This window comes from Esox lucius, chromosome 9 (assembly GCF_011004845.1).
Source record: "Esox lucius isolate fEsoLuc1 chromosome 9, fEsoLuc1.pri, whole genome shotgun sequence".
In the NCBI taxonomy this organism is placed as follows: domain Eukaryota; kingdom Metazoa; phylum Chordata; class Actinopteri; order Esociformes; family Esocidae; genus Esox; species Esox lucius.
The window spans coordinates 8,043,709-8,058,406 of NC_047577.1; the positions used below are offsets into that span (position 1 = coordinate 8,043,709).

At 46.1% G+C, this 14,698-nt stretch overlaps 1 protein-coding gene and 1 long non-coding RNA gene across 4 annotated transcripts; both read right to left on the bottom strand.

The window, feature by feature from the left end:
* Positions 1-1,465: 1,465 nt before the first annotated feature.
* On the bottom strand, positions 1,466-5,760 carry LOC117594883 (adhesion G protein-coupled receptor E3-like). Of its 3 annotated transcripts, XM_034294326.1 has the most exons (5): positions 5,432-5,760; positions 3,882-4,004; positions 2,485-2,648; positions 2,204-2,374; positions 1,466-1,816 (listed from the first exon to the last, which is right to left on the bottom strand). In XM_034294326.1, the coding sequence occupies exons 3-5, from the start codon at positions 2,629-2,631 to the stop codon at positions 1,652-1,654; spliced, it is 483 nt and encodes a 160-aa protein (XP_034150217.1). In that variant the 5' UTR covers positions 2,632-2,648; positions 3,882-4,004; positions 5,432-5,760; the 3' UTR covers positions 1,466-1,651. The 3 variants fall into 3 exon arrangements, with proteins under 3 accessions (XP_034150217.1, XP_034150216.1, XP_034150215.1); XM_034294325.1 differs by lacking the exon at positions 5,432-5,760 and having other exon boundaries at positions 2,216-2,374; positions 3,882-4,204; XM_034294324.1 differs by lacking the exon at positions 5,432-5,760 and having other exon boundaries at positions 3,882-4,204.
* Positions 5,761-6,411: 651 nt separating this feature from the next.
* On the bottom strand, positions 6,412-12,847 carry LOC117594886. Its single transcript, XR_004576171.1, has 5 exons — positions 12,718-12,847; positions 7,023-7,148; positions 6,733-6,864; positions 6,581-6,618; positions 6,412-6,480 (listed from the first exon to the last, which is right to left on the bottom strand). It is a non-coding gene; the product is annotated as an uncharacterized LOC117594886 (long non-coding RNA).
* Between the last annotated feature and the right edge of the window lie 1,851 nt (positions 12,848-14,698).

A 14,698-nucleotide genomic window follows, 5' to 3' on the forward strand; every position in this document is an offset into this window, starting at 1 on the left:
GTTTTATGCCAAAATGCTTTACATAATGAACAGAAATCCTCACTGTTGATTTGAAAAAATAAATGATTTTTTGACCTAAAACCCGACCCACATGTCCCTTTGAGATCTTCACTTACCTCTCCCAGTTCAACATGTTGTTCAGCATGCCAGCTGCATATTACTCCACTAGGGGGAGCCAAAACTTGCTAAATCTTTAACCTGCGATTAATCGAAACAGATTTAAAAAATAAATAAAAATGCACACTGATTCCTGTGGGATTCAAACCAACTACTTAATACGGTAGCCCTGTAGTGCAAAACACAACAACAAATCATAAAACACAAAGACAAATAGGAAAACACAACAGCAAATAAGAAAACACTTCAACAAATCACGAAACACAACGGCAAATAGGAAAACACAACGACAAATCATGAAACACAACGGAAAATAGGAAAACACAACAGCAAATACGAAAACACTTCAACAAATCATGAAACACAACGATATTAACTTCTAACGGAAAAGGTAGGGCCTATCTAGCAGAGGACGGAACCTCCTGATTGTACAGAAGGACTGCCTGTCTTTTAACAGGAAGGAGAGGTGAAAAACACGGAAAAGCGCCTATTTTCAAAACATGAGTACTCCCGAAGATACTTTCGCTATTATAATGAATTATTTTGATGCAGGGCATACATATGTTGTCAACCAATCACAACATCTGGATGAGTATACGCACTTTGAAGTCACGTTTGAGAGAAGCAGAGTTGTACAGAAGGAAAAACTATTCACAACTGGATGAGGTGAGACGTGCCATGCTTACAGAGCTGCATGGACCAGGGCAACTATTCGGCTATCGGACTATGTGGCAAGTACAGCAAAAACACAAGCTACGTATTAAACGACACACAGTGATGAGACTGCTGAAGCTACTAAATCTTCTACACAGTAGATGTTTTTTACATTCAATTATAAGACTTCTTATATCTGTAATTCTATGATGTGATGGAAATTCCAATGTATCGACACTCGGAGTATGGAACACAGAGACAAAGTTCTCTTTGTACATTCTGACAGTTTTATTAACTATTTATGCACATATGAGAGACACGTCAACCGCTTACACACACATAATCATACATGAACAATCCGTATTTATTACATAGAAAAGGGATGTGTTAAGATGCTGCAATCTGTTTACTCCAAAGGGCGGGCTGTCCCCCCACCTTATCCTTCTCAACTCCTGAGGAGACACAATGTCTGGAAAATCAACAGAGACACTAAAGGGATACAGATTTACGAGTACCCCTCTAATCCACCCGTGCCGGTCAAGGATGTCTCCTATTCAAACACCAGACCCCTCTCGGTATCTTTAACTAGTAACTCATTCATACATATATAGGACGACAAAGAATACATCCTTCTTCTAGGCAGAAATACCTAATAATCCTCTGATATTATACAGACACGTGTGTCACAATCAAAGTACAGATTTACATACCAGCCAATAGAAAGACAGACATTTCTCAAATGCACCTTAGTTCAAAATTTCCATAACAATGGTTTATCGTTATACAACCAAAACAAGTGCTGGCTTTGGATGTCCTTGCAATCCAAGGGACAATGTTACAAATGGATCCAAAATAAAGCATTATGTTACCAATCATTGTTCTAACCAATGTTTCCTTTTCTAAAGTATTTCACACTAAGATGGTAGCGTCCTACATGGCGTCTTCTGCTGGCAAAACGACACAGCAGGGCCGTGGTCAGGGATAGGACCACACAGGCCAGTGCCACGAGAATGCCCACCCACATCACACTGGAACGCTCCCCTCCCTGTGGTCAAGAAATGACATGCATTAGACAAAACACCTGGCTGGCAGGAAGGTAGAAAACACCTAGCAGAACCCTAAAAGCATCAAACTGTGTAACCAGTGACGTTTCCTGGGGAAGCAAAAATCGGTCTCTGACAATTGTTTTACAATTCTGGGAACTTTCAATTTATTACTGAAAAAAACTTCAAAAAGGATTTCAGAGAACCCTGTTGAAAGTTTCCACAATCAGGAGGGAATGAGCAGGAAATTGATAATGCTCCAACCTGGACTTTTATAAATCCATAAGCATGTACAAATACAGTAGTTCCTAGAATTGTGCCATCCTACCTGTTACACAGATATTTTACACAGACACCCCCCCCCCCCCCCCCATTTAGCGGAGCCTTACTGTTCTCATCACCTTTTCCTGTTGTAGTCCTTTTAGCAAAGAGAAAGTGCTGAGATGGTTACAGGAGCATAAAGTGTGGGTGGCATTTGTTATCACCAAGTTGCAGCCCTGCCTAGACCACGTCCCATTCTCTTCTGACCAATAAACACAGTTGGGGTCCTTGTCAGCCAACTAGGAGGTTTATGGGACATTAAAACATTGTTATTACCTTATGTCACTGAAAATGCATCAATGCAAAACCTGTTTTGCTGAAAGTCAGAGACCATTTTAAATGGTGCTACCTCCAGGTGACGGAAGGTGAGGTTGACCGGTTGGTTCAGGTTTGTTGAGTTGGGGTTGCCAGTAGACACTATGACAGCATTGGATATGAGCTGCTGGGTCTGAGATGAATTGCCGTTCAGAATATGCACATTCTTAAATCTGACCATGATGACAAATGCAAACCCTGCAAACAAAACAAAAACTTGATAACGTGCTATACAACGTTTTCGAATGTGGGAATTTTACTAGATCCAGCCCTATCCCAGTCCATCATGCAGCTCTATGCTTTATTACTCGTGCCAACTTTCGTATAGCTCATCTTCCATACAGTTTTGATTGGCTGGAACATTCTGACTCCTAGAAGGGCCAAAACACTGGTTGATGTTTTTAAATAGGGCTTCTCCCCTCAACATAACAATTGGGAAAAACAGCAGTTATCAGATACGCTCACAAGACTTGCAGGTACTAGAGAAACCAAGCGCCTTACTCTGAGTTAGGTAATACCGGTTTCAACTGCTATGCTCCATATTTATGGAATGCCGTGCATGGTCAAGTTATGTTTGAAACATTGGTGCCTATAAAGCAGTTCAAGTGTCTAATAAAATAGTTTTTCACTCTGACATGTGTTTGCATTTCTTAATGTGTGTGCTTCTTGTCGATTTGTTTCATTGTGTTTTCTTCCTGACTTCTGTCTACTTTCTGGAATACAGGGCTCAGGTATGAACGAGACCTTGGTCTCAGCTTGATTTCCTTGTTAAAATTGGGGGGAAAAACATATGACTAGAAAACAGAAAAAACCTTTCATTGGTTGACTCAGTGGAGATGGAGGATGTTGCATTTTCAAATAGGTCGAATGCTCTGAGTATGTTTGACCAGGGTAAGTGCTTGTTAGCTAGCCTAAAACCTAGCCCTTATCCACTGAAACCTCACCACTTAACCTAACTTCAATTGAATGCCTTAAGAGATTGAATGTTAGCTCTTTCCTTCTCATTAAGACAACCAATCACATAACTGTCAGTACCGTGCACAGACCTTTCAAGAGGCATGCTGAAACTGAAAACAAATGGGCAGATTTGTCGTCTCACATGGACGGACGATGGCGATGTGTCTGAGAGCGTGATGCCGGACACCACATATCCATCGGAGTGCCTGACGTGTGTAACGGAGACGGGTGGGCACGTGTCAACTGGAAAGGGCACTATATGGCAAAGGGACATGTGCTGTGCCCAGGTGGGCCTTACCTGGGCACCCGCTTGCATCCTGTAAATGTCTGTCAGATAAGCCTCCAATATGGTCAAATTATTACAATCTCCTGGTGCTAAACATTTGCCACTCTGAATATTGCCAGTGAACTCTTCAGTGTGTCCCTTTATTAACAACTAGAGTAGTGTGCAGTGATGCTATTAGATGAGGGTACCTGGGTAATTATTTTGATCTCCAGTAACAGTCTCCCAGGTAGTGTCAAGTTGAGCGTTCTCACTGGTCAGGCTGACTGGACCTTTAGGTTGAGTCTCGTTTCTGTTCACCAGTATATTGGCCTCTGTGATCCAAAACATGGACCAGATACCCCATTAACCAGAAAATGAACTGCATTTCCACCATCTATGTGATACATGGGTGGTCCCTTGTGGGACCTGCAAAATGGTCTGTGAATCATTAGTGCTCAGAGTGTGTGTTTAGCGTGTGTTCAGTGTGTGTGTTTAGCGTGTCTTCAGTGTGTGTGTTTAGCGTGTGTTCAGTGTGTGTGTTTAGCGTGTGCTCAGTGTGTGTGTTTAGCGTGTGTTCAGTGTGTGTGTTAAGCGTGTGTTCAGTGTGTGTGTTTAGCGTGTGCTCAGTGTGTGTGTTTAGCGTGTGTTCAGTGTGTGTGTTAAGCGTGTGTTTAGTGTGTGTGTTTAGCGTGTGTTCAGTGTGTGTGTTTAATGTGAGTTCAGTGTGTTTAGCGCGTGTTTAGCGTGTGTTTAGCGTGTGTTCAGAGTGTGTTCAGAGTGTGTTCAGTGTGTGTGTTTAGCGTGTTCAGTGTGCATGTTTAGCGTGTGTTCAGTGTGTGTGTTCAGTGTAAGTTCAGTGTGTTTAGCGTGTGTTTAGCGTCTGTTCAGAGTGTGTTCAGTGTGTGTGTTTAGCGTGTGTTTAGTGTGTGTTCAGAGTGTGTGTTTAGCATGTGTTCAGTGTGTGTGTTTAGAGTGTGTTCAGTGTGTTTATCGTGTGTTCAGTGTGTATGTTTAGTGTGTGTTCAGTGTGTTTAGCGTGTGTTCAGTGTGTGTGTTTAGCGTGTGTTCAGTGTGTGTGTGTTCAGAGTGTGTTCAGTGTGTGTGTTTAGCGTGTTCAGTGTGCATGTTTAGCGTGTGTTCAGTGTGTGTGTTCAGTGTAAGTTCAGTGTGTTTAGCGTGTGTTTAGCGTCTGTTCAGAGTGTGTTCAGTGTGTGTGTTTAGCGTGTGTTTAGTGTGTGTTCAGAGTGTGTGTTTAGCATGTGTTCAGTGTGTGTGTTTAGAGTGTGTTCAGTGTGTTTATCGTGTGTTCAGTGTGTATGTTTAGTGTGTGTTCAGTGTGTTTAGCGTGTGTTCAGTGTGTGTGTTTAGCGTGTGTTCAGTGTGTGTGTGTTTAGTGTGTGTTCAGAGTGTGTGTTTAGTGTGTGTTCAGAGTGTGTGTTTAGCATGTGTTCAGTGTGTTTAGCGTGTGTTCAGTGTGTGTGTTTAGCGTGTGTTCAGTGGGTGTGTTTAGCGTGTGTTCAGAGTGTGTGTTTAGCATGTGTTCAGTGTGTTTAGCGTGTGTTCAGTGTGTGTTTAGCGTGTGTTCAGTGGGTGTGTTTAGCGTGTGTTCAGTGTGTTTAGCGTGTGTTCAGTGTGTGTGTTTAGCGTGTGTTCATTGTGTTTAGCGTGTGTTCAGTGTGTGTGTTTAGCGTGTGTTCAGTGGGTGTGTTCAATGTGTTTAGCGTGTGTTTAGTGTGTGTTCAGATTGTGTGTGTGTAACCTGTATAGTTAGTCTCTATCCTGGCCGTCTTCTCTGTCAGCAGTGGAGCGATCAGTCTAATGAAATTTTCAACGGTCTGCAAAAAACTAGTCACATCACTGCTACCATGGGGACCACTGTTATTCTGGTGGTTCAGCTGAACATGGTCAGTGGCATTAATCAATTCCTGGACAAAAGAGAAACAAAGTAAACAGATGAATAAAGAGAATGTTGGTCAGTAGGTGTGGGTTTTCCTGCCAGCACTTGAGATGTATATAACCAGACTGACTGAAAGGAGACGTATATAACCAGACTGACTGAAAGGAGACGTATATAACCAGACTGACTGAAAGGAGACGTATATAACCAGACTGACTGAAAGGAGACGTATATAACCAGACTGACTGAAAGGAGACGTATATAACCAGACTGACTGAAAGGAGATGTATATAACCAGACTGACTGAAAGGAGATGTATATAACCAGACTGACTGAAAGGAGTTGTATATAACCAGACTGACTGACTGTCCCCTCAAAATAATTCAACACACAGCCATTAATGTCTAAACCACTGGCAACAAAAATTTCCAAATTGGGCCCAATCAGCCATTTTCCCTCCCCGGTGACATGTGGCTCGTTAGTGTTACAAGGTCTCTGGTGTGAATGGGGAGCAGGTGTGTCAAATTTGGTATTATCGCTCTCACACTCCCTCATTCTGGTCACTGGAAGGTCAATATGGCCCCTCATGACAAAGAACTCTCTGAGGATCTGAGAAAAGAAACTCAGTAGAATTGTTAAAATTGCTTCATGTTGTATTTATATTTTTGTTAAGTGTACTTGACCAGATGTCACCTCAGAATATTAATACATGGAAAATCTATCATAGTTAGGACATGTGGTTGGTCCTATGACTATTGGAGGCTTGGAGTTAGGGTCAAGAAATGGTACCTTACTTTCAACAGTACATCTCCCCCCAATGGCGGCTGACGTGGTCCAGATATTGAAGAGTTCCTCAACCACAAACAGTTTTCTCTCACCAGAGACATGAGACTGCCAAGGCCTGGAAGAGTCTGGGATTGGGGTGGGGCATGTGTAGCAGTGGGGAAATAGAACAGTTGAAACAACAAAATACACACCTTTCTAAATGTACTGTAAAAACAAAGGTTTTACCTTTCCAGGCTGCGCTTCTTGCGGGTCACAACTGAGCTCTGAAGTAAGAAAATGAAAAGGGTTTATCTCAGGTACTCTTCGACGTTAGCTACACAAGTCCATGAGAAGGGAATACATTTATCAGGACTGGTGGAATGGTGTCAGTCCCTCACCGACACATTTAGTTCCTTTGTGGCCATAGTTGGTCGATCCAGATGAGCATTGACACCAGTAGCTGCCAATCAGGTTGTGACAAAGCCCTTCGTTTCCACAGTAACGTTTCTCCTCCACACACTCGTTTATGTCTGAAAGAGAGTAGTGAGGAAACAACACAATTACATGGATCCATGCAAGCAAGCACGGATGTGCAAACATGCATGCACACACAGAAACACACACACACACACACACACACATACACACACACAAATGCACACACACTCACTCATTACACAGTAATTACCAACACACAGTCCAATCCTGTTACTTTTGAACCCAGGAAGACAGTGACAGGAGTAGCTGCCATTGGTGTTGAGGCAAGTTGAATTTTCCCCACAGATTTGAGAATGAGCCGTACACTCGTCAACATCTGTATTGGACAAAACACAGAACAGGAGGTAAATACCAGCGCTAACAGAATGTTATGAGTCAGCAGAGTTCAGGTAAACAGTGAGAGGGATTGAAAACAGAAAAATAAGCAGTGAAAAGAGACAAATTGACTGTAACAAGAAACCAGGCAAGCCTAGTTCAGCCGGCCCGCAATAGAAAGTGTTGCCATCTTGAGATTCGAACCCAGATCGCTTACGTAAAAAGCTGTGTGGTTAACCACAGACCTGTACATTTGCTGTGTGTCAGTATAGCCTCTTGTCTCTATCCAGAACAAATCCTCTTTTGCCACTGGCTGTTTTAATAGTTAATTGGCCATTCGTGAATGACATTGATAGAGTGAAACTGACTAACGTTTCTTACTAAGTTCACCTCCACCACAAATAGCGTCTATGTATGGCGTTTGCCACTAGCCGTTTTAACAGTGTATTAGCCAGTAATAAGCTTTACCGGTATCTACTAACTTACTGGAATAGTCAAAAGAGTTTGCTGGCGAGTCTGCCAAAGCTATTTCATTTCATGGCATAAGAACGTTTTTTTTTTTATTTCATGAAAATACTACCTTAGAATATTGAGACAACGTGCTCTACATCATGAGAGCCAAGGACAATGGCGTTTCTCACACCTTCACACTATGTTCTTTTGCTGTCAGAGGCAGTCGCTCGACTTCCTGTGTTTGCATATGCAAACTTCCTGTGTTTGCACAATTTTCTTAGGGACTAATCGTAAAGACCTGTCCCTTAATGTGTCAAAATGATAAAAACGTTACAGCCAGTCTATCTCCAATGCCTCGAATAAATGATGTCCATAAACATTCGCGAAGCTTAATGAAGTGAAATATGCACAATATTAACATGAAAATTTACCAGCGCATACTTTGTAAATGCGCCACCGCACACACTTGTATGAGAATGACCCAAACACATTCCCTGTCCTACCTGAAAAGGTAACTATTTTTACAATCTAATTTAAAATGGAGCCTACTTCACATTCAGATTTTCTGAATTATACAAACATATACTATTATCTTTATATCAACAATTGCCTCTGGGTCTCTCTAAGACGAGAGGGTTCCCCTCTGCCTTCGGGTCTCTCTAAGACGAGAGGGTTCCCCTCTGCCTTCGGGTCTCTCTAAGACGAGAGGAGGGTCGCCGCTCTCATTGCCTTCGGTTCTAGAACGGATGTTGGCGAATCGGCCGTCCCAGAGGAGGACGACGAGGACGACGAGGAACAGGAGGAGGACGAGGAAAAACAGGAGAACGTGCCAGAGGAGGGCTCGGAAGCGATGCCCGGAGCCGCCAGGTGCACCGCGAAACAGGTTCTAGAACGGATGTTCGCGAATCGCACGCCCGTCCCGGAGGAGGACGAGGAGGAGCACGAGGAACAGGAGGAGGGCGAGGATCAGGAGGAAGTGTCAGAGGAAGAAGACAACCAGAAACACGAGGCGGAGGACGAGGCCTCGTCCTCCTCGTCGGACCAGGAACAAGAACGATACGCTCCCGAGGCGGAGAGAGATATGTTCCGGTCGAAAAACGGAACAATCGCGTGGTCCTCGGTCGCATATCCCAAACAGGGCAGGCGGTCACGACCGAACGTGGCGGCCACGATGCCCCCGGGCCCCACGGAGCACGCCGTCTCCCACGCGCGGGACGTAGCCTCCGCGTCCCGGCTGTTCATCACACCCGCGATAGAGAATGTGGTCCTGGAGATGACAAACCTGGAGGGCTCTCGGAAATACGGAGACGGCTGGAAGGCGATGGACGCGATCGACCTGCGCGCATACGTGGGGCTGCTGATCCTGGTGGGCGTATTCAGGTCCCGAGGCGAGGCCGCGGCCAGTCTGTGGGACGGGGAGAGCGGAAGGCCCGTGTTCCGCGCCACCATGCCTCTGAAACTCTTTCACACGTACTCGAGGCTGCTGCGATTCGATGACCGCGAGTCGCGCCCGGAGAGACGCGCCACGGACAAACTCACGGCCATACGTGAGGTCTGGGACAAGTGGTCCGAGCGGCTCCCGTTCCTCTACAACCCGGGCCCTCACGTGACGGTGGACGAGCAACTAGTCCCGTTCAGAGGTGGGTAACGCACGAGCACACGTGCGTACGCACGCTAGCGGCAGCAGCACATTTGTAGGAAATACCTAGGGCCGCCCGACACCCGGTGACTATCATGATCATCATCATGATGACTGTCTCTCATCGTCTCCCCCGTCCCCAGGTCGTTGCCCTTTCCGCCAGTATATGCCCAGCAAGCGTGCGAGGTATGGGATCAAGTCGTGGGTGGCGTGCGACGCTAAATCCAGCTACGCGTGGAAGATGCAAGTGTACACCAGGAAGCCAGCCGCAGGCGGCCCGGAGAAGAACCAGGGCATGCGGGTGGTGCTCGATGTGACAGAGGGGCTCAGGGGGCACAACGTGACGTCCGACAATTACTTCACCTCCTACGAACTGGGACCGCGGCTCCTGGCCAGGGGGCTCACGAAGGTGGGCACCGTTCGCAAGAACAAGCCCGAGCTCCCTGCCGCGCTGCTCGCGACCAGGGCCCGAGAGGTGGTCTTGTCCAGGTTCGCGTTCACCCCGAGCGCCACTCTAGTGTCCTACGTGCCCAAGAAAAGCAAGAACGTGTTACTGCTGAGCACGCTGCACACAGACACGTCGGTGAGCGAGCGCCAGGACAGGAATCTTGCCCTCATCCTGGACTACAACAGCAACAAAGGAGGGGTGGACAACCTAGACAAGGTGGTCGGAACCTACAGCTGCAGGCGGATGACGGCCCGCTGGCCCCTGGCGGTCTTCCACATCATAATCGACGTCTCCGCGTACAACGCCTTCGTGATATGGAGGGAGCTCAACCCCGGCTGGATGACCCGTGAGAGGAACAAGAGGAGGGTCTTCCTGGAGCAGCTGGGGAAAGCTCTTGTGATGCCGCTCATGGAAAGAAGGGTGCGTATCCCGCGCACACACTCGTCCGCGGCGCTCGTGAAAGCCGCGCAGAGCGCTAGAGCCGGGGTTCGCCCCAAGGGCCTGGAAGCCGCTGCCCGTGCTCCTGGCCCTGCCCCTGCCAGTAAGAGGAAGAGGTGTCAGAGCTGCCCGCCCAAGAAAGACTGTAAAACCCACACGGTGTGCAGCGGGTATAAGAGATACGTATGCAAACGCTGCACGCACGCCTACTGTCCCACGTGCGACGATTGGGGGTTTACACAAGAAGAGACGGACTGACCCGGGGCGCATGGGGTGTTTGTTCAGCCCTGGGGGTCCCTCTGGCCCCAACGATTTATAACGCTCAGATATTAGGTGTATTTACATTTAGTGTTCCTGTACAATGGGGGAGAGTTTAGACGTCCATATTTATTCTCAGCTACACAGTATTTTACATGAGGAAAGTCTGGAATTATGACTGTAATACAATGTAACAGTAAATGTGTCCATTAGATGTAGCAGATAGTTACTTACATTGAACATCCACAGACAAAGTAGATGAGTTTAGACGTCCATATTGATTCTGAGCCTCACAGTAATATTCTCCACTGTCCTCAGATGTGATGTTAGTGATGCTGTAACTCTGTCCTGATGCTTTTGGTGAGGTTACAGTCTTCTTGTACCAGGTGTATTTGTCCACAGGTGGGTTGGCATCACTGCTGCAGGTCAGAGTCACTGAACTGCCCTCCACTATTTTACCAGATGGACTGACTGACACTGAGGTGTTCTTTGGTCCATCTGGAAGACATAAATATTATGAGCAATGGAGAACATAAAAGACATCACTACAATAATATATAGTATCACACAAAAGTGAGTACACCCCTCACATTTCTTTAAATATTTGATTATATCTTTTCATGTGAAGAAATGACACTTTGCTAAAATGTAAAGTAGTGAGTGTTCAGCTTGTATAACATTGTACATATGCTGTCCCCTCAAAATAACTCAACACACAGCCATGAATGTCTAAACCGCTGGCAAAGAAAAGTGAGTACACCCCTAAGTGAATATGTCCAAATTGGGCCCAATTAACAGTTTTCCCTCCTAGGTATCATGTGACTCGTTAGTGTTTGAACGTCTCAGGTGTGAATGGGGAGCAGGTTTGTTAAATCTGGTGTTATTGCTCTCACACTCCCTCATACTGGTCACTGGAAGTTCATGGTACCTCATGGCAAAGAACTCTCTGAGGATCTGAAAAAAAGAATAGTTGCCATAAAGATGGCCTAGGCTATAAGAAGATTGCCAAGACCCTGAAACTGAGCTGCAGCACGGTGGCCAAGACCATACAGCGGTTTAAAAGGACAGGTTCCACTCAGAACAGGCCTCGCCATGGTCGACCAAAGAAGTTGGGTGCACATGCTCAGCATCATATCCAGAGGTTGTCTTTGGGAAATAGACGTAACAGTGCTGCCAGTATTGCAGCAGAGGTTGAAGGGGTGGGGGGTCAGCCTGTCTGAGCTCAGACCATACACCGCACACTGCATCAACACTGCATGGCTGTTATCCCACACCCTGCCCTCGCCCTCGGGTCTCTCCGACCCACGGTTATCCCGCACCCTGCCCTTTCCCTGGGGTCTCTCTGACCCACGGTTAGCATACCAGTTCCCCTCGCCCTCGGGTCTCTCCTACCCACCATTATCCTGCGCCGTGCCCTCTTCCTGGGGTCTCTCAGACCCACCGTTATCCCACACCCTGCCTTTTCCCTGGGGTCTCTCCGACCCACCGTTAGACAGCACCCTGCCCTCGCCCTCGGGTCTCTCCGACCCACGGTTATCCCGCACCCTGCCCTTTCCCTGGGGTCTCTCTGACCCAAGGTTATCCCACACCCTGCCCTTTCCAAGGGGTCTCTCCGACCCACCGTTATCCCACACCCTGCCCTTTCCAAGGGGTCTCTCCGACCCACCGTTAGACAGCACCCTGCCCTCGCCCTCGGGTCTCTCTGACCCACGGTTATCCCGCACCCTGCCCTTTCCCTGGACTCTCTCTGACCCACGGTTATCCCACACCCTGCCCTTTCCAAGGGGTCTCTCCGACCCACCGTTATCCCGCACCCTGCCCTTTCCCTGGGCTCTCTCTGACCCACGGTTATCCCACACCCCGCCCTTTCCAAGGGGTCTCTCCGACCCACCGTTATCCCGCACCCTGCCCTTTCCCTGGGGGTCTCTCCGACCCAAGGTTAGCATACCAGTTCCCCTCGCCCTCGGGTCTCGCAAGGGCGACACAAGTGTTAAAGATATGTATGATAACCAAAAAATATATATTTACAACACTTTATTCACGTACCTTATATATGATCATTCAAGTTATAAAAAATACTATTTGCAGTACATCAAATGTTGTAAGGAATTATTTAAGCTTTTGTTTTAACCGTGTGATATGGTATAATTTGTTAAATGAAATATCAGTTATTAGGTGTATTTACATTTAGTGTTCCTGTACAATGGGGGAGAGTTTAGACGTCCATATTTATTCTCAGCTACACAGTATTTTACATGAGGAAAGTCTGGAATTATGACTGTAATACAATGTAACAGTAAATGTGTCCATTAGATGAAGCAGATAGTTACTTACATTGAACATCCACAGACAAAGTAGATGAGTTTAGACGTCCGTATTTATTCTGAGCCTCACAGTAATATTCTCCACTGTCCTCAGATGTGATGTTAGTGATGCTGTAACTCTGTCCTGATGCTTTTGGTGAGGTTACAGTCTTCTTGTACCAGGTGTATTTGTCCACAGGTGGGTTGGCATCACTGCTGCAGGTCAGAGTCACTGAACTGCCCTCCACTATTTTACCAGATTTACTGACTGACACTGAGGTGTTCTTTGGTCCATCTGGAAGACATAAATATTATGAGCAATGGAGAACATAAAAGACATCACTACAATAATATATAGAATCACACAAAAGTGAGTACACCCCTCACATTTCTTTAAATATTTGATTATATCTTTTCATGTGAAGAAATGACACTTTGCTAAAATGTAAAGTAGTGAGTGTTCAGCTTGTATAACATTGTACATATGCTGTCCCCTCAAAATAACTCAACACACAGCCATAAATGTCTAAACCGCTAGCAAAAAAAAGTGAGTACACCCCTAAGTGAATATGTCCAAATTGGGCCCAATTAACAGTTTTCCCTCCTAGGCATCATGTGACTCGTTAGTGTTTGAACGTCTCAGGTGTGAATGGGGAGCAGGTGTGTTAAATCTGGTGTTATTGCTCTCACACTCCCTCATACTGGTCACTGGAAGTTCATGGTACCTCATGGCAAAGAACTCTCTGAGGATCTGAAAAAAAGAATAGTTGCCATAAAGATGGCCTAGGCTATAAGAAGATTGCCAAGACCCTGAAACTGAGCAGCAGCACGGTGGCCAAGACCATACAGCGGTTTAAAAGGACAGGTTCCACTCAGAACAGGCCTCGCCATGGTCGACCAAAGAAGTTGGGTGCACATGCTCAGCATCATATCCAGAGGTTGTCTTTGGGAAATAGACGTAACAGTGCTGCCAGTATTGCAGCAGAGGTTGAAGGGATGGGGGGTCAGCCTGTCTGAGCTCAGACCATACACCGCACACTGCATCAACACTGCATGGCTGTCGTCCCAGTAGGAAGCCCGTTCGAAAGATGATGCACAAGTAATCCTGCAAACAGTTTGCTGAAGACAAGCAGACGAAGGACATGGATTACTGGAACCATGTCCCGTGGTCTGATGAGACCAAGATAAACTTATTTGGTTCAGAGGGTGTCAAGCATGTGTGGCAGCAACCAGGTGAGGAGTACAAAGACAAGTGTGTCTTGCCTACAGTCAAGGTGGGACTGTTATGGTCTGGGACTGCATGAGTCCTGCCGGCACCGGGGAGCTACAGTTCATTGAGGGAACCATGAATGCCAACATACTGTGACATATTGAAGCAGAGCATGATCCCCTCCCTTCAGAGACTGGGCCACAGGGCAGTATTCCTACATGATAATGACCCCAAACACACCTCCAAGACGACCACTGTCTTGATAAAGAAGCTGAGGGTAAAGGTGAGGGACTGGCCACGCATGTCTCCAGACCTAAACCCAGACCTAAACCCTATCTGTGGGGCATCCTCAAATGGAAGGTGGAGGAGTGCACGGTCTCTATCCACCAGCTCAGTGATGTTGTCATTCCAGTGGTAACCTGTGAAACCCTGGTGAACTCCATGCCCAAGAGGGTTAAGGCAGTGCTGGATAATAATGGTGGCCACACAAAATATTGACACTTGCCCAATGTGGACATTTTCACTTAGGGGTGTACTCACTTTTGTTGCCAGCTGTTTAGACATTAATGGCTGTATGTTGTGTTATTTTGAGTGGACAGCAAATTTACACTGTTATACAAGCTTAACACTCACTACTTTACATTGTAGCAAAGTGTAATTTCTTCAGTGTTGTCACATGTAAAGATATAATCAAATATTTACAAAAATGCAAGGGGTTTTACTCACTTTTGTGAGATACTGTACCTTCTATTGAAATACTCACATGTGACTATGAATATCTTCTCAGGTGAGAAAAGAGACT